Source organism: Myxocyprinus asiaticus, chromosome 30, assembly GCF_019703515.2.
Source record: "Myxocyprinus asiaticus isolate MX2 ecotype Aquarium Trade chromosome 30, UBuf_Myxa_2, whole genome shotgun sequence".
In the NCBI taxonomy this organism is placed as follows: domain Eukaryota; kingdom Metazoa; phylum Chordata; class Actinopteri; order Cypriniformes; family Catostomidae; genus Myxocyprinus; species Myxocyprinus asiaticus.
Genome location: NC_059373.1, coordinates 4,797,252 through 4,821,759, shown reverse-complemented (window position 1 = coordinate 4,821,759; position 24,508 = coordinate 4,797,252). Strand labels below are relative to the sequence as shown.

Sequence of the window (24,508 nt, the reverse complement as noted above, 5' to 3'; positions counted from 1 at the left end):
AAATTGGGAGAAAAGAGGATAAGAATTTTTTGGTACCCGTTCACTTGCATTGTTTGGACAGACAGAGCTGACATATTCTTCTAAAAATCAGTTTGTGTTCAGCAAAAGAAAGAAATTCATAAACAAGAGAATTCTCATTTTTGATTGAACCATGCAAGCAACAAAACACACTATCATTCACTCCCAGTTCTGTATAAATTGCCCAAGCTTTAACAAACACTAAATTAGTTTTCCATTTAGAACATGTTTGGAGTTTCTATGTGTAGTATACTTATTAAGAAGCATACGGTACATGCAAAAGTGAGCAAATTAATCAAACAGTGATTAGAGCAAATTAATAACTATCAAATTCTGAAAGAATCTGATGCAAGATCAATTTTAGCTCTCTCTTGAAAACTAATAGAACTTCTAGAGTTCTAAAATGATCTCACATTCCTCTGTTCTAGATAACAATAGAGAGAGAAGACTGGTTTAGAATGAATGTTTACTAGCCTACTTTGATGGAGGGGAGAAGGGACGATTCACTTGTAATGGCATTTCATTAGACATACACAGCCAATCAAAGCAACACTACATTCTGCACAGCAGTAAATCAGACTTTACAATCACTCTTCATTTTTTTTCATTCATACACATTCATTCACTAATTTTTGGCAAGGAGGCCAGATTGCTCTCATACCAATTGCGTACCAAAGTCCACACAGTGTACAACACTCAAGTACAATTCCTTGATGTGTACATCAGTTTGGAAAACAGTTTTCACACCAAGCACAGGAGCCAGATTCTGACGAAAAGGACTAAGTTCTATCGGATGTTGAGAAACAGTTTGATTAGACAAAATTAAGGAAGCTATAGACATGTCTGATCACACTGACCAGGTCTGTGTCTCTTTCCTGCGTCTGCGGCAGACGAGATTCCGGGTTTGCGGGCTCCACTCTTCCCCGCTGTGCCTCCTGGGTAATGGAAGATGACAGATGCAGAGCACAAACCCTCCAGAGCAGCTGAGGAAAAAAAACAACCCATTTCCTTTTCTTATTCATGACGGTGTGTTATAAGTGAGGACAGCAGGAGATCTTAGGAAAATAATTAGAGGTAAATATATGGAGGTGAAAGTCAAAACAAAGATATTCTTAAAGGGACAGTTCACCCAAAAATGAAAGTTCTGTCATCGTTTACTCGCCCTCATACAACAAGTTTGCCTTTTTTTCTTCTGTGAAACATTAAAGATGATGTTAGGTGGGTGGGAGCCTGGTAGCTCAGCGAGTATTTACGCTGACTATCACCCCTGGAGTCACGAGTTCGAATCCAGGGTGTGCTGAGTGACTCCAGCCAGGTCTCCTAAGCAACCAAATTGGCCCGGTTGCTAGGGAGGGCAGAGTCACATGGGGTAACCTCCTCGTTGTCGCAATTAGTGGTTCTCGCTCTAAATGGGGCGTTGTGGTAAGTTGTGCGTGGATCGCGGAGAGTAGCATGAGCCTCCACATGCTGTGAGTCTCCGCGGTGTCATGCACAGTGAGCCATGTGATAAGATGAGTGGATTGACGGTCTCAGAAGCAGAGGCAACTGAGACTTGTCCTCCGCCACCCGGATTGAGGTGAGTAACAGCGCCACCATGAGACCTACTAAGTAGTGGGAATTGGGCATTCCAAATTGGGAGAAAAGAAGATAAAAAAATAATTATAATTATATTAATTGATAGAATGTAGAATTTTTATATTTTTAAAAAGTTCAAATGTGATTATAATAATCAACACAAACAAATTATACAAAATTGGCCATTTCAAATTGGGAGAAAAGGGGATACATTTTTTTTTTTTTTTTTAAATGTTAGGCAGAATGTTAGCCTCTATCACCATTCACTTTCATTGCATCTTTTTTTTTCCCATACATTGAAAATGAATGGTGACCGAGGCTAACATTCTGCTAAATATCTTTTTAAGTGTTCCACGGAACAAAAAAAGAAAGTCATACGTGTTGTATGAGGGCGAGCAAACAATGACAGAATTTTCATTTTTGGGTAAACTATCCCTTTAATTAGACAATTTATCAATCGTTGTCTTACCTCCAAGCCAGAGGAAGTCATTGACGGATCGCAGCAGCTCCACAGCCATGTGATAATGGACGAGGGCATCCTGTAACATTCCCGCCTGCAAACATAGATCTCCCACGTGCTTCCTCATGCGGCCCTGACAGCGTTTCTTATAGTGTCTGAGGAAGAGGAGCAGTGGTCTTGATCAGACATTCACATTCAGATAAACACTCACTGCTTACGCACAGATCTCAGTCTTTAATCAATGCAAGACACGCTCGCAGCCAAGTGCAGGTGACGTCAGCCAAATTTTAATTAAAGAAAGTTATTTTTAACAGCAGTGAATCAATGTTTTCATTTTTGGCTCTAATTACATTGAACAAAAATGCTGATGTGGTTTTGCATTAAGCTTTTTCTTCTGTCATAGCCCAGCCTTTACAGACAGAGAGAGGAAAGCTGGAGGTGTGGAGAGGAGGAGGAATACATGGAGTGGAAAGGGAAAGCGCAGGCAAAACTGGAAGGGTTTTCATGGAAGGTTAAAAAACAACAGTGGCTATCTCAAGGAAACAGGGTCACTAAAACATAACATAAACAAAGAATTACGCCTAGCATTATGAACATAGGAGAGGTATAACTGTGGTGGAAGGACCGCTGTAAGTAGCAAATGTGCAAGAGGGCCAAGTGTTATCCAAGTGAGAGCAAAACAGAAGAGATCCCATGAAAACCGAATTTTAAAAAAGGAGTAATTTCATTGCTTTCATTTTTTCCTCCCAAATCTTAAAGGGATAGTTCACCCAAAAATGAAAATTCTCTCATCATTTACTCACCCACGCTATCACAGATGTGTATGACTTTCTTCTCTTTCTTCTAAAAAATTACTTCAATATTGATCTTTTTCTCACTCACACCTATCATATCGCTTCAGAAGACATGGATTTAACCACTGGAGTTTTATAGATTACTTTTATGCTGCCTTTACATCCATTTTGGAGCTTAAACGTTCTGGTCACCATTCACTTGCATTGTATGGACCTACAGAGCTGAGATATTATTCTAAAAATCTTTGTGTTCTGCAGAAGAAAGAAACTGATACACATTTGGGATGGCATGAGGGGGAGTAAATGATGAGAGAATTTACATTTTGGAGTGAACTATCCCTTTAAAAAGAGTAAAAATTAAGCAAAAATTACGTTATCGTGGGCTGCATGATATATTGGATTTTTTTTATTTTTTTTATTAGCAGTATCGGGTTGTTTAGGCCGATATTGCAAGTAGAGAATATTAGACCTTTTTCTTTCCAGTTCAAGAAGCATATTCTCTAATGAACATTTATGCCCCTTTTTTACTCTATATTAAAATGATTAATGTCAAGCTCTAATATGAATGTTTTTTTAAGCAAAACAAAACAGTATAGATTTGTAAAATAGGCAAGAATATCAGTTATCCGACATATCGTTCATAACAAAAAAATGATCAGCTATTGCATTAGCCAAACTTTTTATTCTATTTCTACTCAATTCTGTTTAGATTTATTTTTGTAAACTATATGACATTATTATTTGAATAAAAAATCAATTAACTTCAACTTAGACTCAAATCTATGGCCCTATTTTAAGACCGCTACGACTTAAGCGCAGCGCTATGGGATATGCGCAAAGTCAGTGTGCACGGCCATGAAGTTTTGGTATTTTCGTGCAAGTCTGCGCTAAGTCTAAGGCATTCTCTGGTTATTGCACCATCTGCGGCCTATTATATAGTCCATTCCCTGTCAAGCAACGTCAATATAAAAGAAGACAGGCCATTCATAAGAATTTGATAGTGTAAATGGGCTGTATGCAATGCATTAGAAGAATACAAATCAGGACTATTTGTGTCTTATGCTCTTTTGCACATTAATTGCGTCCTTACGACAGGCATGTTTCTATGGCTGGGTTTCCATCCACTTATTTTGTATGCGCATTTTGGGATATTGCATAAAAACTACTGGATGGAAACACCAACATGTGAATAAAATCTCCAAAATGCACATAAAAACATACGCTAGCTTGAGGTGGATCATTTTTTTTTTTTTATATAAGAAGAAAACTATGATGGAAAAACAATTACCAAATTAAATCCTATTAAATTTATTAGGAATACAAGATGTGCATAAAAAAAAGTCATGTGACAGAATAGCTCGTTCATAACTGGACTACCAGCGGACCAATCGTCGCATCTGAAATTTTGCTCTGGTCATCCTAAAATAAAAGTGTCTAGAACGTCCAAAGCCTGCAAAGAATTTGCTGTGAAAAATGTTGAATACAAACTTGATCTGTGCCGCAGAGCAGGTTTGTTGACACTTTTAAAAAATATCTTCTAGATCCGCACGGTAAAGTAAAAGGATGGAGGAACGCACACACCGTTGCTCCCAGACATCCCAGACAAGTTGTTTAGAGTGTTTTGTCTGCGTGTTCTAAACTGTGAGTATTTTATAAACAAAAGAGTCACAGTGGCTACAATTTCTCCGGAAGTGCTGATAGTTTATTTGATCACAGGGATGGAAACGCGGCTTTATTCGAACATTGTTTTTGCGATTTTAAGGTTTTTCGCATAAATTTAAATCACACCTTGGATGGAAACATAGCTTATGACAGTTACACACTTCTTATATGTGCATGGAAAATGTGCTCACCAGGGCTAATTGGATGTAGGCGGTGTTAAATTATAAAGAATGTTAGTAAAATAAATCATGCTGATCTGCTGACATAAATCATATCTAGTATTAAAAGTCATTGATAGCAGGGGCCTGGGTAGCTCAGCGAGTATTGACGCTGACTACCACCCCTGGGCGTGCTGAGTGACTCCAGTCGGGTCTCCTAAGCAACCAAATTGGCCCGGTTGCTAGGGAGGGTAGAGTCACATGGGGTAACCTCCTCATGGTCACTATAACGTGGTTCTCGATCTCTGTGGGGCACGTGGTGAGTTGTGCGAGGATGCCACGGAGAATAGCGTGGGCCTCCACACGCGCTACGTCTCCGCGGTAACGCGCTCAACAAGCCACGTGATAAGATGCACAGATTGACGGTCTCAGATGCGGAGGCAACTGAGATTCGTCCTCCGCCACCCGGATTGAGGCGAATCTCTACGCCACCACAAGGACTTGGAGTGCATTGGGAATTGGGCATTCCAAATTGGGGAGAAAAAAAAAAGTCCTTAAACTTCACACCGTCCAACATTTAATGATATTAGAAGATCATGACTCATATCTCGACCTAGACCTTTTAGTCTGAAAAATAAATGTTTGGATCTTCAACTGACCAATTTAAAAGGTCAGAACACAGGTCAGATATCCTCCAATTATCTTACAGCACATGACGAAGAAACTTCCTGTTAAACCAAAGGAACAAAACTAATAAAACCATTTGAAGTGCATGGATGCCATATTCAAATTCATGCCATCACTATAGATGAAATGAGCTGAAAAGCTTTGCGAGCAGCCACTCATGAACCACTCTATGACATACATGCACTTCAGTACTTAATACGGATGGAGATATGGAGAAAGAGGTAGAGAGACAGAAGGGTTTATACTTGATCAAACACTTGACCCCGTCAGGCACCAGACCCCGTCAATCTTGTCCAAAAGTCCTCAAACAGCACTAAGTTAGCATAGGGCCTCTTTATATTCTCACCTTAAAGCTGAAGTGTGTAATTTGCACCACCAATTTGAACACTCTTGTCTTTGGTAATGTGTTGTTCACGCTCTTCGCGAAGTCACCCTACAAATGGCTTACTTGTAGTCGAGTCTGCACATTCAACTCGGTAAAAGTATTTTACCATTGAAAAAAATTACACAAGGACACCAAGCTTATACACGGATGGCAAAGTTGTCATATTACTGTAAAGTCATACTTTTAACCCTCCTATAATGCATTGACTACCATCCCAAAAACATACAGATGAGTTTGACCTTTCTACTCTAAACTGAGGCACAAGAACATTGAGGTCCCACCACTGAAGGGGAGAGGGTGAGGCTGATCAGGTAAGAATGAACTAAGCAGGAGACAGAACTATCGGCTCACCTTTTCACACCCAATAATAAACTCACAGGACAGTATGAAAGAAAAGAAGAAAGACAAATAAAACAAGGTAAAGCAAGAAAATGGTGGAAAAAAAACCAACAACAATGAAAAGCAAAAATCATGAAACAGGGTAGAAAATCATGCACGGTTCATTTTATAAGCAAAACCGATTACCGGTATGTAGTGGGACTTCTGAAATTGTACATCCAATACTTGGGTAGTTGACAAATCACATGTTCCATGAATTTTCTTTTTAAGATTTTTCTGACAACTTGCTCCCTGGGTATCGGCATACCGATACTTTATCGGTCGACTACTATACACTACATTGCCGTGAAAAGACAAAATGTAGTGACTTTTGACATTTTGTCAAAATTGAGTTATTGAGTTAAAATCAAGTCTCTTAGGCTACTCTTAGTCTTGTTACAAGGGTCAACCACATGACACTTTTTTTTGGGGGGGGGGGGAGGGGGGTCTATTAAGTTATTCAAAAATACATTTAAACTGCAATTCATATAAACAATTAGCTGAATACACCTCTACTATTAACATGTTTACAAATTCTGAGTTAAAAATCATTTTGACGTTTTTATTTGTGGGCTTAAAGTTAAAAAAGTCTAAGTGGTGTAACCGTCTGGTGGAGACAGTACAAAAACAATTTTTCGGCATAAGTATTTAGGAATAGTCTTTTATTAATATTTCTTTAAAAATAAGCTGTGAAATCATTTTAAATTATTTAAAAAATAATAATAATTACAACCAAATCGAAGTCAGGTAGTGTAACCAACATACAGGTAATCATTTTGAAAAAATAAATAAAATCAGAAAGCACCCCTTTAGACACTCATGAGTGTGTGTGAAGCTTTAAAAAAATAATAATAATAATAATAATAATATTATAATTATTATTAATTTTTAAATATTTTAAGTAATTTATTTTATTACTGTTATATACGACTTTATTAAAAATACACACTGTGTATTCAAGGTGCAAAGAATATATTTTAATACTTCTTACTTGATGGTTACTTGATATCTTTTAAGTCATTAAATCAATTTGGAGTAGAAAATGCTTTGAATGTTTTCCAAAATGTAAATAAATATACCATTTTAAATTATAAAAAAAAAAAAAAAAAAACTTTTGACCTCCAGATCAAAGCCACGTGGTGTAATCAACATGCACGCTATTTTGTTGTTACCCGACGAAAAAAAAACATGAAACAGAATGGACCCCTTTAGACCCTTATGAGTGAGAAGCTTTTAAAAAGGATCAGGTGTTTTTTTATGAAAAGGCACATTTTGTTCAGGTTGAACAGAGTAACCCTAAGAAAACTTCTTGATATTTGTGACTCAAAAATTATTGATAGTTTTAATTAAATATATTTAATATAATATAAATGTTTATTAAATATAATATATTTGTATATAATATTTTTTTTATTATTATTTTTCTAGATTATTTTATTTAAAAAAATATTACTTAAAAAAAAAATATTGAAAACTTTAAATTAATGTTTTTTACAAAGATGCAAGGAAAGTACTTTAACACCTTTTATTTGACAGTTCCTTAACATTTTTAAAGTCACTAAATCAATTTGATGTTGAAAATTCTCTAAATGTTTTTCAAAAATGTAAGATTGATGAAAGATTTCATTTCTACAAACTTGACACGTGTTTTAAACTAAATTATTTTTAATAGGTTTCTCATTTTATCACCTCAGTCAACCATATTTATCATTGATCCACATACGGGTTCAGCTCAACTGTGCTCAGATTGATGTAGGCCAACATATTTATTTATTTAGGCATTACCATGCCTGCATCTGAAATCACATACTGTCAGAATGTGAAGGACGCACTTCTCGGCCGAAAAACAGTACATTCTTTTAAGTACAGTATGCATGCGAATAGCATTTACAGATTCTGGACATACTTTCAGAGTACCTTCACAAACACCAAACTCACCTGCTGTCTGTGTCCAACCCAACAAAGTCCTTCTTCTCGAACGGCACACACAACAGTGGAATCTTATCGCCGGATTTATCTGTCGCCCTGTCCAGCCTTTTCGACTCCAGGACGATAAATATGGACTCTACGAAATCTTCCACCCGTTTCTCCACATCAGGACAGTCGTCGTAGCTGGGGTAAAAGGCCACATCCGTCCTCTGCTGTTCCGCCACCTCCCCCTGCATCCCGAACACCAGCAGCCGAGAGTCGTACAGCGTGGAGCCGAACACTTCCTTCTGCCCGTGAAATCGGTCCGACGTCTGCGGCCACTCTTTGGCCGTGGTACAGCTGGTCACGGCGATGAGACCCACGACTTTGCGGTGAGTTTGAAAGTCCCCCCACTCGTTGTTCTCAGGGGGGTAATGGTGACGGTAACGGATGAAGAGGACACGCTGGGAGTCCCGTACGCTGACCTGGCTCACGCTAGCGATGCGTTTGTAAATACGAAAGAACTGGTCCTCTGGGACAATGCCCACGGGCTGGACCACCACCAGGACGGTCTGATGGTCCTCAGCACACTGCATGTAGTCTGGGACACTCATGTTTGCAGACAGCAACTCTAGAGACGAGAAACAATCCACAAAACAACAAACTCTTATTTTATTCCAAGTTTCAAAAGAAATAAACAGTTCCACTTGAACATTTATGCATTTGCCAGATGGATTGTGTGTTCTCTGGGAATTGAACCCATGACCTTACTGTTGCTAGTGACAGAAACACATTTTCTACTACTATTCTTTGATGCTTGATTTCACTTTAAGCAAGTAAAATCTTAGATTGAAGCTTTAGTATGAATTCTAAATTTAACACACACACACACACACACACACACACACACACACACACACACAACTGTGCAGCTTTATAATATCAGCCATAATATCAGTTACTGCCTATATCACATAGGACAATAATTATAAGCTATCAGCCAAAATATCTGTATCAGTGCATTCCCTAAAATTTGCACAAAAAAAAAAAAAAGTCCTTAAAATATTTTGCTGCATATTAATTTAATTAAAGCTGCATCTTCAAATAAAACCAAACCAAATAAAGTCTCACCATATGTTCAGTATAGTTGAATTATGATTGAACTTATTGAAAATTATGACATTTCAAACTCTTTAATTTTTTTATTGTTTTTTCCCCCATTGGAAATTAAATGAAAGTCTCTAATGACACATTATTCATATTTGACAGAAATGTGTGTAATCTTCATTTAAACACAGACACACACACACACACACCATCCTAATTAGCTAAATGTTTTGTAGCTTTAGTAAACGTGTAAATAACGCAATAAATGCACAATTTAAAAGAATTCGTTAATAAAAACAGCCTAATTAAAATAAACACAGCAAGAGAACAAACAGTCAAAAGTTTCAGTCCAACCGGATTTAATCAGCAGCGCAATACCATCTTTAAATCCATATTAAATCATTTTTGATTGATAAAATAATAAACGCTTTTGTTCATTTAAAAGGACGCATAAAACATTAGTGTTTATTTCAGGGCGTGTTTGAATGAAACATCTTTAAAAATATCAGCTGATGGCAATGTGACACTAAAGAGACCTCTAAAAGAAACCATACAAAGCAGAAACTATTAGATTTATTTCAATATAATACAAATGATAACTACGTGTATAAATGTTTATGTTTTTACTCACGGAGTGTCAAACACAAACGCTCTTCCGGTCAACGCAGCTGCGGCTTCTTCAGTTGTTGTGTTTGAGCGTGTGAGTCTTTATTAGTGCCATCTGCTGGAGGGAAAAAAAACTTTCCATTGACAAGACATAACTATTAAGCCATGCGCATAGAGTAAATATACATACACACAATTAAGGTGTATATTGAGATGTCTCAGTGCCAGATAATTTTACAGGAGTTCTGGTTAGATTCTGACTTGAAATTAAAATACATATTAAGTCAGTGCAATGCATTACAAATGTATACACTATATATATATATATATACACATACATACAGTGCATTCATTTTTTTTTTTTTTTTTTTAATGTATCCCCTTTTCTCCCAATTTTGAATGACCAGTTCCCACTACTTAGTAGGTCCTTGTGGTGGCACGGTTACTCACCTCAATCCGGGTGGCGGAGGACAAGTCTCAGTTGCCTCCGCTTCTGAGACAGTCAATCCGCGCATCTTATCACGTGGCTCGCTGTGCATGACACCGCGGAGACTCACAGCATGTGGAGGCTCGTGCTACTCTCCGCGATCCACGCACAACTTGCCAAGCGCCCCATTGAGAGCGAGAACCACTAATCGCGACCACGAGGAGGTTACCCCATGTGACTCTACCCTCCCTAGCAACCAGGCCAATTTGGTTGCTTAGGAGACATGGCTGGAGTCACTCAGCACACCCTGGATTCAAACTTGCGACTCCAGGGGTGGTAGTCAGTGTCAATACTCGCTGAGCTACCCAGGCCTCCTCATACAGTGCATTCATAAAGTATTCAGACCCCTTAATTTCTTTCACATTTTTTTATGTTGCAGCCTTATGCTGAAATGCTTTCGATTATTTATTTATTTATTTATTTCACATCAATCTACACTCCATACCCCATAATGACAAAGCAAAAACCAGATTTTTGATAACTTTGCAAATTTATTAAAAAAAACTGAAATATCACATTGGCATAAGTATTCAGACCCTTAACTCAGTACTTCGATGAAGCACCTTTGGCAGCGATTACAAAGTCTTTTTGGGTATGATGCGACAAGCTTTGCTCACCTGGATTTGGGGATTTTCTGCCATTCTTCTCTGTAGATCCTCTCAAGTTGTCCCTAAGCCACTCTTGCGTTGTCTTGGCAGTGTGCTTAGGGTCATTGTCCTGCTGGAAGGTGAACCTTCGGCACGGTCTGAGGTCCTGAGCACTCTGGACCAGTTTTTCATTAAGGATATCTCTGCATTTTGATGCGTTAAGGTTTCCTTCATCCCTGACCAGTCCCCAGTCCCTGCCGCTGAAAAACACCCCCACAGCATGATGCTGTCACCACCATGCTTCAGCGTTGGGATGGTATTGCACAGGTGATGAAGCGGTGCCTGGTTTCCTCCAGACATGACGCTTGGAATGGAGGCCAAACAGTTCAATCTTCGTTTGATCAGACAAGAGAATCTTGTTTCTCACAGTCTGAGAGTCCTTTAGATGCTTATTTGCAAATTCAAAGCAGGCTTTGAAAAAGCCAGTTTCATTCACTATGTATAAATTACGTTTTCAATGTTTTACAATTTTCTGAAAGTGTTTATAAACTATAGAGGACTATAGTGCCAAACAGAATGAAGTCAATTATCAACATGATGATTGAAACATAAAAATATAAATAAATAAATCACTTTTTAAATTGATAAATTAATAGCCATATTTAAATGTTTTGCTTAAATCACGTTTTACATTTGTAGTTAAATATAACATTAAAATTATACATTTATGAATATTTTTCAAATTGACATAAATATAAATATTTAGAAATGTTTATTTAATTAATTTCTTAAAAATGTATTTACATATAATAATAAATTAATAAAAAAATATGTATTAAATAAATTAATAGCCATATTTAAAACTGTTTGTTTAAATCGTGTTTTAAAATGTAGTTAAAGGGATAGCTCACCCAAAAATGAAAATTCTCTCATCATTTGCTCACCCATCCCAAATGTGTATGACTTTCTTTCTTCTACTGAACACAAAAGATGATTTTAGAAGAATATCTCATCTATGTGGGTCCATTCAGTGCAAGTGAATGTTGGACAGAACTTTGACGCTCCACAAAGGACATAAAGGCAGCATAAAAGTAATCCATAAGACTCCAGTGGTTTAATCTGTGTCTTCAGAAGCGATATGATAGGCGTGGGTGAGAAAAAGATCAATATTTAAGTCCTTTCCTTCCTGCCCAGTAGGTGGCGATATGAACAAAGAATGTGAATTGCAATAAAACACGAGAAGAAGGTTGTGAAAGTGAAACTGGAGATATATAGTAAAAAAGGACTTAAATAACTGATCTGTTTATCACCCACACCTATCATATCACTTCTGAAGACATGAATTTTACCACTGGAGTCGTATGAATTGGCTTTTGTTCCCTGCCTTTATATCCTTTTTGGAGTTTCAAAGTTCTGACAACTATTCACTTGCATTGAGAATCTTATAAAACAATTTATTTGTGTTCTGTAGAAGAAATAAAGTCACACACCTCTGGGATGGCATGAGGGTGAGTAAATCATGAGAGAATTTTCATTTCTGGGCAAATTATCCCTTTAAATCTAACATTATAATATACTTTAATAAATATTTTTCCTAAATTAACACATTTTTTAAATGCAGTTAAATATAATAATAAATTAATACATTAATAAATATTTTTCCTAAATTAACACATTTTTTAAATGCAGTTAAATATAATAATAAATTAATACATTAATAAATATTCGTTTTTTAAATTGATAAATACATAGACCTATTTAACTGGCAAATACATAGATAGAACTATTTAAAACTGTTCATTTCATTCGTGTTTTAAAATGTTAACCACGAAATATTAAATTAATAAATCGTTTTTAAAAATTTTTTTTTTAAATTGCATTTCGAAAAACCATTTGACAACTGAGTAAAATAATGTCCATTGCCAAGATGGATCACGTCAGAGAATGCTCCATCCAGAGGCCGCTCACCTGAGAGACCTTTCTGCTCGCCTGCAGTCTCTCTCCACTGCTCCTGTCATATGATCAGCTTCCCGTTTGTTTGTGTTGATGCTTCAAGCTAACCGCTTCTCACTATGAAACCTCCTCATTTGCATCCAAACTAAACCATTATACCACACCAACTCCGCCTCGATCAGTTAAACAGAACCCACAGGGTTAAAATAGACCGATCAGAGGCGTTTATAACGTTTAAAAGAGGTCCATAATGTCGATTGAGTACGAGGAGCAGCTAGCCGGAAGCCTGGTGGACTCTTTCCCGAAAGATTTCGGCTACGGTGTGGAAAACATGGACATGATGCAGGAGAACCTAGAGAACTCTCCGTCTTCCGACAATAAACCCAGAATACTGCTCATGGGACTGAGGCGCAGTGGAAAATCTTCAATACAGAAGGTCAGGCTAATTGTACCAAGTACCATGGGTGTAATGCAATACTAAGTAATTAATTACTGTAAATAAAGTAAGGGATTACTTTACTTAATTACAATTACTTCTGATGTAATTGCATTAAATACTGTATAGACTATAGAACAATTCTATATAAAACAATAGTGAATTTAAAATCGAAATTTAACGTCTAATGTTAAAATATATGTTTTTTTTAATTTAACACTGCCCCCTTAAATTCTTTGGCCAGTTCATGAATAATTTATTTGATTTGATATGATTTATTTGAAAGAATTAAAAGAACAGTTTCATGTTTATCCTTGTATTGTTCATCTGGTCGAGGTTGATCAGGGTTTTAGAAAGTAATTAGTAATAAGTAATTCAATTACTTTTCAGACAGAGGAATTAGTATAGTAATCTAATTACACTGTAGAAGATGTAATTAGTAGTTAGTAATTAATTACTTTTTTAGGGTAACTTATCCAACACTGAGGTTAACAAATAAGCACCATGGTAATACCATGTTTCTGAGATGTAATGGTATTCTTTGAAGTATCTTAGAGTATCATGTAAATAACATGGCATATAAATGTGGAAATCAGTGTACCGTGGTACAGTGAAGGTATCAGATTGTAATAACATGGTACTTTTGCACATAATACCATGGCACCACCATGTCCAAAAACATGGTGGTATCATGGTACACTTTTGTACATTTTTGTACTTATCAGTGCTTGTATCTCTGTTGTTTTAAATCTCAGGTGGTGTTTCATAAAATGTCTCCCAACGAGACGCTGTTCCTGGAGAGCACTAACAAGATCTACAAGGACGACATCTCCAGCAGTTCCTTCGTGAACTTTCACATATGGGACTTTCCGGGACAGGTGGACTTTTTCGACCCGACCTTCGATTACGAGATGATTTTCAGGGGCACCGGTGCTTTGATTTTCGTCATTGATGCTCAGGTGAACTGAAGAGAACTAAATATTAAGATTCGGAGAGTTTTGTATCTGTGGATGTCAACATTTTATGGAAAACATTTTTAGTGTTCAAATGGCCCTTCAGAGAATTTTCATTTTGGGGTGAACAATAACTCTAATGTTGTGTTCGGACCCCTCTTTCTCTCAATGCAAATTTGATCTTTTTTTTTATTTTTATTTCAAAGTACTTTGTTGAGATGATTGTTTGAATATGCAATATTGCCAGAGTATCAATACACACAAAAGAATATGAATAAGGTGCCAGTAAATGATGCTAAAATAATAAAAGTGGCTAATGTACAATAAAATCAAATTCTCTCTCTGTAGGATGACTATGTTGAGGCATTAGGGCGGCTTCATCTGACGGTGTCGCGGGCGTTCAGGGTGAATCCAGAGATCAATTTCGAGGTGTTCATACACAAGGTGGACGGTTTATCAGATGATCATAAGATAGAGACACAGAGAGACATTCATCAGAGAGCTAATGATGATCTAGCCGATGCCAGCTTGGAAAAGCTTCACCTTAGGTGAGTCATCCTGACGTACTGACCCTGAAATTAAATCTGTTTGCCTTGATGCTGTGTAACAGAAAGAAGCTTATGCAACAAGTCCCGGCAAGTAATACATTATTGACGCTGACTACCACCCCAAGAGTCACAAGTTCAAATCCTGGGTGTGCTGAGTGACTCCAGCCATGTCTCCTAAGCAACCAAATTGGCCCGGTTGTTAGGGAGAGTAGAGTCACATGGGGTAACCTCCTCGTGGTCGCGATTTAGTGGTTCTCGCTCTCAATGGGGCACTTGGTAAGTTGTGCGTGGATCACGGAGAGTAGCACGAGCCTCCACATGCTGTGAGTCTCCGCGGTGTCATGCACAACGAGCCATGTGATAAGATGCGCGGATTGACTGATTGACAGAAGCAGAGGCAACTGAGACTTGTCCTCAACCACCCGGATTGAGGTGAGTAACCGCACCACCACGAGGACCTAGTAAGTAGTGGGAATTGGGCATTCCAAATTGCAGTGTTTGTTGAAGTTAAAATGTTTCATAATGTATGATTGATTGCCCCTTTAAACATTTAGATATTTTTACATTTATTACAATTACTACATTTTGTTACATGTTTGTTTATTTACATAATTTGTACGATTTACAAGTATTTACTGGAGGTCGAGCAATAGTGAATTTAGCAGATATAGATAACTATGGTGGTGGGAAAGGCCAATAACCGATTAAAATTTATTTATAGAGTGTAAAAAAAATAATTATTAGGGAGGGCACAAAAAAAAAAAGAGTCCAAAATGAAAAGAAATCCCAGATGTGGTTTATTGTTCAACAAAAATCCCAATAATAACCAGAAAGATTTGGTGCATAACGTGGGACTTTTAAGTGTAAACAAGCCCAAAACACACTGGGGACGCTTTTTATGAAATGATGAAAAAACTGTCAGAAACTATCGGCCTAGATTAATCAGTAAAACCATCATATCGGTCTACCTCTAGTATTTACATTGAGTTTACATTGATATGTATAACAAGTGCTAAAATGGTACTGTCTCTTTAAGAGTACCGGCAGTTCCGCGAGCAAGACAGTTGAATGAGCGCATCGTACATTAACGAGAGAAGTAGCACAGTTGTTTTTATTTCATTCGTGCAATGTGTGATTACAATTAATGTTTCTTTTTACTTTTCGATCAACAACTGACTCTGTAAACAACAGAAAGGATATTAAAAGTGTGCAGGTCTTATCTTTGGACACACACTACATGCACGAAAAGAGTTGAAGCTATCATGCATAATGTGTATTGGCTTACGTGTACAAAAATGTATTGTTTTCAAATTCAAATCTACAAGCTCATGAGTTTTGCAACAATTTTTACCTTCCAGCAAGCATGTTACACTGGTCTGTAGCCATGCTGTAAAACGGAGAATGTTGTGAAAACATTTCGTGGAAAAGTTTAAGCAAAATCAGACAACGTCGTTTAATGTAAATGTAACTATGGTAGATCATGGCCCAGGACCCACTACAGCCAAATAAGGGAAGTTTCCTTAGAGTGTGCGCTCATGATACACAAAATGCACTGAAAGCATCTCGGTGCTAAAGTTCTTCTTCGCCGCTACACAACTCAATCACTGGTGAGTGAAATCGGAACATTTACTAGCCAGTGGCTAAAAACAGACATTTTTGGTCGCATAGTGCAAAATTTGGAGATTTACTTGCAGTGTAGCTGCCCCGTTTACTTTAATGAATATTCCTGGTATTATTGTGCATGATTCATCAGTGCACATTATTCTACAGAAAAAAATCATTGTTATTTTTATATATATTTATCAAAACCTTATAACCTTCTCTGCCTCTGAAACTTTATTTTCTGCTGATGTAACCAAGGGCGCATGGGTGGGAAAAAATTATATTAACCAGTTATATCACAGCCTACTTTTCAAGTCCTGTCCTACATTATTTCCCACTGAATGTTCAGTTTCCCTCTGAAATACATAACATAAAAAAGTTAAAGCTGAAGTGTGTAATTTCTGCGACACTAGCACCACTGAATGGAACTGCAAAAATAAACAGTGTTTTCAAAACGGCTTTTCTCGACTGCTGTTGTTCAAACCGCCCGATAGTCCCGCCCCCAACTCATACCACTGGTTGAGTAATATTGTTTGGGCGGGTCGCTCTAAACAAATGCTGAAATTTTATAGAGCCACAGCGACACAGCATTTACAGTTTGAGAAAATGATCCTCTGAATGACTTCCTTATAGTTGTCTTTGCATATTATACTGAGATAGAAGTATTTTAACACTGAAAAAGCTACATACTTCAGCTTTAAATGCATTGTGACTGCTGTTTCGTGTTGGCATTAAACACTGTAAATGCTATAGAATGTTACTTTGTATAATCTGTAATCCATTCTAATTTTGTGTCGCTTGAACTGTTTCCATTCAGATTTATTTGGATGAGTATGTATTATAAGGATTTATGTTTGGTTTTATGATATTTCTGTGTTTGGTTTCAGTTTCTATCTCACCAGCATCTATGATCACTCTATATTTGAGGCCTTCAGTAAAGTGGTCCAAAAACTCATCCCTCAACTGCCCACACTAGAAAACCTCCTCAACATATTTATTTCTGTACGTATACAGCTGCTTTTCCTCATCTTTACTTGTCTTACAATCAAACACAATTAAGACTCCACCCAGCATGATTTATGGAATGCTGCTCTGCAAACCTAGATTACTTCTGGAATGCTTCCTGAATGAGTTTCTTGTAGTTTCCGGATTTGTTTAGTCTAGTCCGGTCAACTCACAATACACATTTGTTAAATGTTTTTTTTAGAGGTCGACCGATAGTGGATTTGACCAATACCGATAACCAAGATGGTGGAAAAGACCAATAACCGATTAATCGGCCGATAGTTTTTAAAATCATTTTATAAAAAGTTTAAAAAAAAAATCTTAGACTTTCATTACTGTGACACAGACATAGAGGCTACAAAAGTCACGTCAAGTCATTTTTATTTGTATAGCGCCTTTCACAACACACATCGTTTCAAAGCAGCTTTACAGAAAATCATGCATTAACAGAAAATGAAACTGTAATATCTATAAAACCGTAATATCTTTAAAGAGTCCAAAAGCAAGCAAGCACAAAGCACACATATACAATAGATTTTGTGTATTATATATATATTAACAAATCGAAATAACAAAGTATACATTTAAGTAAGAATATTGTCAATTAATCGGTAAAACCGATATATCGGTCTACCTTTAGTGTTTATTGCCTTTCAGAATTCCGGGATTGAGAAAGCATTCCTGTTCGACGTAGTGAGTAAGATCTACATCGCCACAGACAGTTCACCAGTGGACATGCAATCGTATGAGCTCTGCTGTGACATGATCGATGTCGTCATTGATGTCTCTTGTATTTACGGGTGAGAAACTATGAACATTTTATACACAAACACCAAAACGAATGAAAATGTCTAAATAACTGAAGACCTTGTGCTTTTTTTTGTCTTCAAAACACTATCATGCACCATAAATATACGTGTTATGGTGTTTATATCAGGTTAATTAAGTGTTTCCTCTATTTGTCATCATACTGTTGAATGAAATTATGTTCTTATCCATTTGTTGGTGTTTTTAGCCTGAAAGATGAGAGCAACAGCAACGCTTACGATAAGGAGTCTCTGGCCATTATAAAGCTGAATAACACCACAGTGCTTTACTTGAAGGAGGTCACCAAGTTCCTGGCGCTTGTCTGTATTCTAAGAGAAGAGAGCTTCGAGAGGAAAGGTGATGATGTTAAAGTCTCATAAAGGCCCTGTTTACACCTGGTATAAAGATGTGTTGTGGACGAAATGATCACAAGTGGACAGGCGAGACATGTCTGGTTGTAATATGCGTCTCCTGACCACTTTTGATCGGATTTCGAGGGGAGGGTCTCTGATTTCATGAAGACATACAGTAATGTGTAAAAGTCTTAGGCACATTAGATGTTTCACAAAACATTTGTCTTAAGAAGTTTTTTATATATATATAGATAGATAGATAGATATATCTTCTGCTTTAGTGTGTCAATAGGAAATATCAATTTTAGATTTCCAAATAATCCTTTTGCAAATACTACAGTAAATAGAAGCAGAACAAGGAGTCCTACAACAGATGGTATGGCCCCCACAGAGCCCAGATCTCATCATCATTGAGTCAGTCTGGGATTACATGAAGAGACACAAGCAATTGAGACAGCCTAAATACATAGAAGAACAGTGGCAAATCCTACAAGATGCTTGGAACATCCTATCTGCCGACAACCTTGAAAAACTGTGCGCAAATGTACCTAGGGGAATTGGCCCTTTTTTAAGGGAAAGAGTGGTTTGATCAGAAAGTTGTCACCTGCAAAGTTTAAAGCAAGGCTATTCAACTTCATCGACAAGTGGGCTGGATGGAAAAAATCTTCGCAATGATTTAAACTTTTGACTTTTGAAATTGAATATTTCCTTGGCCAAATTAATAAATAGAAGTTTTCGGTTTCTCTGAACTCACACTTAACAGTCAACCATGATTTTAGTTCTTCATTATTTCCAACGTCCGTCTAGCGCAAGTTTACATAGGAAAACAATTGAAAGACACAAAACGTGTTTGGTGTGAACAGCCCCTAAGACATCAGATAGCCTCATGAGGGCCATTGAAAATTTCAAGTGGGCTGGCAGTTGAATAGGCCTGGTCTAAAGTCTTGTTTTGGTGCATTGGTTGATGAGTATGTGGCACTTTGCTGCTGTTCAAACGCATTAGAACAAATGAGCGTTTACACGATGAGCCCAGAGTGGTCACATGGGTTATAGACCACCTCCGAATGTGGTTGAAGTAGACAAACCTCAAAACTTCTTAGAGGAATATTCTGGGTTCAAGACAAGCTCAGTCAATAGTATTTGTGGCTTAATATTGATTACCACAAAAAAATTATTTTGACTTGCCCCTCTTTTTCTTTCATAAAAGCTTAAATCTGGGTTACAGTGAGGCACTTACAGTGGAAGTGGAAGTTTTTTATGTTAAAATACTCACTTTTTCAAAGTATAGGCACAAGACATAAATGATATGTGTAAACATGATTTTAGTGTGATGATATCACTTACTAACCTTTTTTGTGCAAAGTTATAGCCAATTTTACAACTTCATTGCCATGATGATGTATTGTCAACAAACCCTAAATCAACTGTAAAAATTACAATTTAAACAACTTTATAATAGTATATATAAATAATAATAATAATAGGTTTAACAGAAGAATTATTGTAAGTGCTTGTATAAAATCACAAGCTTCACATTTCTGCCTTTAAACCCTCCAAAAATTGGCCCCATTCACTTTCATTGTAAGTGCCTCACTGTAACCTCGATTTGTACTTTTTTTTAAAGAAAAGGAGGGATGAGTCGAAATTAATTTTTGTGGTAATCAACATAATGACACAAATGCGGTCAATTGAGCTTAACTTGTGTTAAACCCAGAATATTCCTTTAAGCATCGGATCACCCAAAGTCCAAAATGCATCTTAAAATCGGGTGTAAACGGGGCCTTAGACAGCAGGTCTAGCTCTGGTTGTGGGTTCCGATTCAAACTTTAAAAAAAATATGTGATTGTTTACAAATATAATGAATAAATATTTGCGATTTTATATGTTTTCTTGAAAATAAATTATTTCAGCTGAATACACAGCTACTTTTCAACGACTCTGGGGTTCGGAAAAGCAATTGGCATGAAAGCAATCCAGCCTAATTTGCGTAAGTGAGCCGCTACTGATAACCAATTTTATTACTTGACTGTTGCACAATTATTCTTTCCAAGTTAACAGGAAATTGCTTAAAAAAATGTCAAATTGTCACATCTACACTGGTAAACAGCTTCCGCCAATAAAAAAATGGTACTACAGTTGATGACGCAAATGTACCACGGTTCAGAGCCATATAACAAAATAGACAAAGAGACCTCAACTGTAACATTTTGTTTACCGCAGGTTTGATAGACTACAACTTCCATTGCTTTCGGAAGGCCATCCATGAGGTATTCGAGGTGAGCAGCTCCTCCCAGAGGATGGGAGCGGCGGTGCAGTCCAGCCCCCCTATTTGCAGCAGCAACGGTCTGAGCCGGCTCAAATCTGCAGCTCTGAACGGTACACCCAGAAGCCTCGTTTAACCCAGGATACACAGACCTTAAAGAGCACAGGGCCTTCACACTAGTGCGCTGAGCGTGCACTGACGTACACAGTTTTTCTCGAGTTATACCTGCTGTTCCAGGTGCACAGAGACAAAACAGAAGACTCACACATAACTATATTGCTGCTTTTATATGAAACCGTGATGTGTGTGTGTCTGTGTGTGTATGCAAACACAGTATCAGCTATTATAAAGAGGAGAAATTGAAAACTTGTGCAATTTAGCCAACAAAGTGACACGCAATGAAATGACGCAGAATGACCATGCACCCTAAGCAAACAATCTAGTGAGCTGCCTACCTAGATGGCATTTGTGGCATCATAATTTGCCTGTTATGTGTCTAGGTAGCTCACTACGTTTTGAGACAGCCCACGTTTCAGGGGTTTGAGAGTAAATGTAAACATGAACAGGTCACATTTACTTCAAAATCAAAAGAAGGAAATAAGAACTTAGATTTTGCATTAGGGGAATTAAGCCTATTTTAAGATATAAGGATTTTTTGCATTGTGGCATTATTTTCATGGCAGTTAAGACCAGTCCCACCCAATTCTTTTTACTGTAATGGTGCCTTTTTTTGTTGTTGTTGATTTTGTTTGTAATTACCATTATTCTCAATGGTGAATTTTCATACAGAATTTCTTTACTGTTTTATAGGGGGAAAATCCTGTAATACAACAACTGTTTATTTATTCAGCATAAATATGAAGGCAATATCTTGGTAGTGAAAAATTAGGGAAATGTGCTTAATTGTCATGAAAATACATTTATAATAATACAAATAAAAAGAATTCAGTTGTCCTAAAAATAGTTTACACTTTAAGCAAAATATTATTTGTATTTCTTTCCTTTGATTTTTGGGGATATATATATATATATATATATATATATATATATATATATATATATATATATATATATATATATATATATATATATATATATATATATATATACACACACACACACACACAGTTGTGCTCAAAAGTTTGCATACCCTGGCAGAAATTTGAAATTTATCATTGATTTTGAAAATATGACTGATCATGCAAAAAAACTGTCTGAGCTATTTATACACAGACACTAATTGCAATTTAAAAAGTCACAGGTGTGGGAAATTAACCTTTAATTGCCATTTAAACCTGTTTGTGTCACCTTGTGTGTCTGTAACAAGGCCAAACATTCAAGGGTATGTAAACTTTTGATCAGGGCCATTTGGGTGATTTCTGTTATCATTATGATTTAAAAAGGAGCCAAACAACTATGTGATGATAAATGGCTTCATATGACCACTATCCTTAAATAAAATTGCATGATCAGTCATATTTTCAAAATCAATGCCAAAATTTCACAATTTCTGCCAGGGTATGCAAACTTTTGAGCACAACTGTATATATTCTTTACAGGTTTCAAGAGATTAATAGATCTGTTAACCCTGTTTCATGCAGTGCTGTAGCAGAATACCCCGGGCCACCCTGTCTTTGGGATACCAGTTGTTAAAGCTGGCCTGATATGTGATTGTGTTATTTACTCATGGCCAATATGAGAAATTTAGAGGGAAAATAAAGGGAGAAAAGACTAAAGACACACTTCTAATGAGTTTATGAACGTCTGCATGTATTTGTGAACTGCCTTACAGCAAACTGGATCACATATAGAGACTTTCTAGTTACAGAACGTAACTTTTACTCTGTCAAATGTCTTCTCAATTTAACAATCTGGAAAAAACTTATCAGCCCAGATAGGAATTATGCACTGTAATTTGCCATATAATTTTTTATTTTTTGCTATACTTGGATACATGCAGAATAATGACACTGATTTGTTTGTTAAACATGAGAGAACATTATTACATTATGTTTCCAAATCTGAAATCCCAAGGTCCAAAATAACTTCTTTACGTGATACATTGTATTCATGTTAAGAAATTCCCCTTTCTTGTTTGGATACATTGAGGGCTGTGTGTGCAAGAGACAGTATGTCACTGCAGAGTGAGTGAGTGAGTGAGTGAGTGAGTGAGTTTTTGTAATAACGTGTCAAAGATGTTAATCTAAGATGTTAATTTTGTGATTGAAATATAAAGATTATTGTATCAAGAAAAATGAAAATTGTTATATTCATTTGAGTCTGTTATTTTTCTTAACCACTATTATTGAGTGGGGTTTTTTTCTATGTTCTATGTCCTATTTTTTTGTATGTCTGTTTATACTCTTACCTTGTTTTATATTCTGTGTCTCACTGTAATGTTCTGTGTGCACTTGCTTGTTTCTTCTATCACCAAAAAAAAAAAAAAAAAAAAACATCCTTGTGTACATGAGCACACTTGGCATTACAGCACATTCTGATTCTGATGACATTTTGAATGGACTGTTTGAGTTGTTCTTGTCTCACCACTAGATATCGCTGCTTGTGAGTTTTTAAAGGAATATACTGTAGACCTTATTCACAGCAGCGTCATCTTTGATTTTTGACGGGAATGACAATGAGGCTGTGAGGGACAGACTTACAGTCTCTTCAGTGGGCTGTACTGTTATTTAAAGTGTTTTTTTTTGGTTTTGTTTTTGTTTTTTCGTTCCACGGACAAAACATTGAAAAAAATATCTTTCCAAGAACATTCAGTAGATAACAAAAATCCAGACAAGAGTTGTGGAAAATCAGATGGGATCTGGGACTGGAAGCTTTATACAGCTTTGTACCGGACGTGCCATCGAAGAGATGGTAAGTCTATCCCTCAGCCTCGTTTTCATTTTTGTTAAAAACCAAAGATTGTGCTAATGTGCATAAGGTCTATCTGGGGTTCAGAACAAGTTCACCCAAAAATGAAAATTCTCTCATCATTTACTCACCCTCATGCCATCCCAGATGTGTATGACTTTCTTCTACAGAACTCAAATGAAGATTTTTAGAAGAATTTCTCAACTCTTTTGGTCCATTCAATGCAAGTGAATGGGTGCCAAAATTGTGGAGCTCCAAAAATCAAAAGTCAGCATAAAAGTAATCCATAAACTCAATCTCCACTTTAACGTTCACATTCTTTACACAAATCGCCCCCTACTGGGCAGGGAGAAGAATTTCAAGCAAAAAAAAAAAAAAAAGTCTGTTTCTCACCCAAACCTATCATATTACTTCTGAAGATATGGATTACATTTGTGCCGCCTCTATGTGCTTTTTGGAGTGTCAAAAAACAGCAACCAGGCCTAACTGTCAAAGACGTCCGTGATGCAAATACGGATGCAAAAACGCGTTTGGTGTGAACGGCCCATAAAATGCAAGACGATGCGCCAGCAGCGCAGGTGTCTTGATAGTGCATACGCGTTTTAACAATTGCAGTTATTTTAACTTGACACAGCATCTAAAAACGTGGCGCTTGCGAAAAAAATGAATAAACAGCTAGATGCAACGCATGTTTACATAGGAAGACGACCGCATTTTTATTAGTGAAGATTCATTTCATAGAGATAAACTTACAAAGAACATTCCATACTGTTACACATTGGCAAAATAAACATAAGGATGTTGAAAGTTAAGTTTGGATGATCTGGCAGATACAGTATGGGCGGGGTGTGAGTGTAAATGTCTCGCCCATTGGGAGGATCAGCGGTGTTTTTATGTTTCATGGGGAA

General features: G+C 36.8%; 2 protein-coding genes across 3 annotated transcripts in view; one reads left to right on the top strand and one right to left on the bottom strand.

The window, feature by feature from the left end:
* Positions 1-9,842, bottom strand: part of LOC127420854 (trafficking protein particle complex subunit 9-like) — a 267,206-nt gene extending 257,364 nt beyond the window's left edge. Inside the window, exons 1-4 of one of the 2 annotated variants that reach the window (XM_051663428.1) lie at positions 9,764-9,842; positions 8,056-8,656; positions 2,063-2,208; positions 876-1,001 (exon numbers count right to left, since the gene is read on the bottom strand). In XM_051663428.1, the coding sequence (XP_051519388.1) occupies positions 876-1,001; positions 2,063-2,208; positions 8,056-8,639 (856 nt within the window). In that variant the 5' untranslated portion in view covers positions 8,640-8,656; positions 9,764-9,842. The remainder of the gene's footprint in view (positions 1-875; positions 1,002-2,062; positions 2,209-8,055; positions 8,657-9,763) is intronic. The other variant, XM_051663429.1, reaches the window with a different exon arrangement.
* Positions 9,843-12,852: 3,010 nt separating this feature from the next.
* Positions 12,853-21,785, top strand: LOC127420880 (ras-related GTP-binding protein C-like). The gene is made up of 7 exons (XM_051663472.1): positions 12,853-13,201; positions 13,957-14,160; positions 14,503-14,702; positions 17,192-17,306; positions 17,967-18,109; positions 18,325-18,473; positions 20,690-21,785. Exons 1-7 carry the CDS (start codon positions 13,016-13,018, stop codon positions 20,866-20,868), a joined length of 1,176 nt encoding a protein of 391 aa, XP_051519432.1. The 5' UTR covers positions 12,853-13,015; the 3' UTR covers positions 20,869-21,785.
* Positions 21,786-24,508: the final 2,723 nt, after the last annotated feature.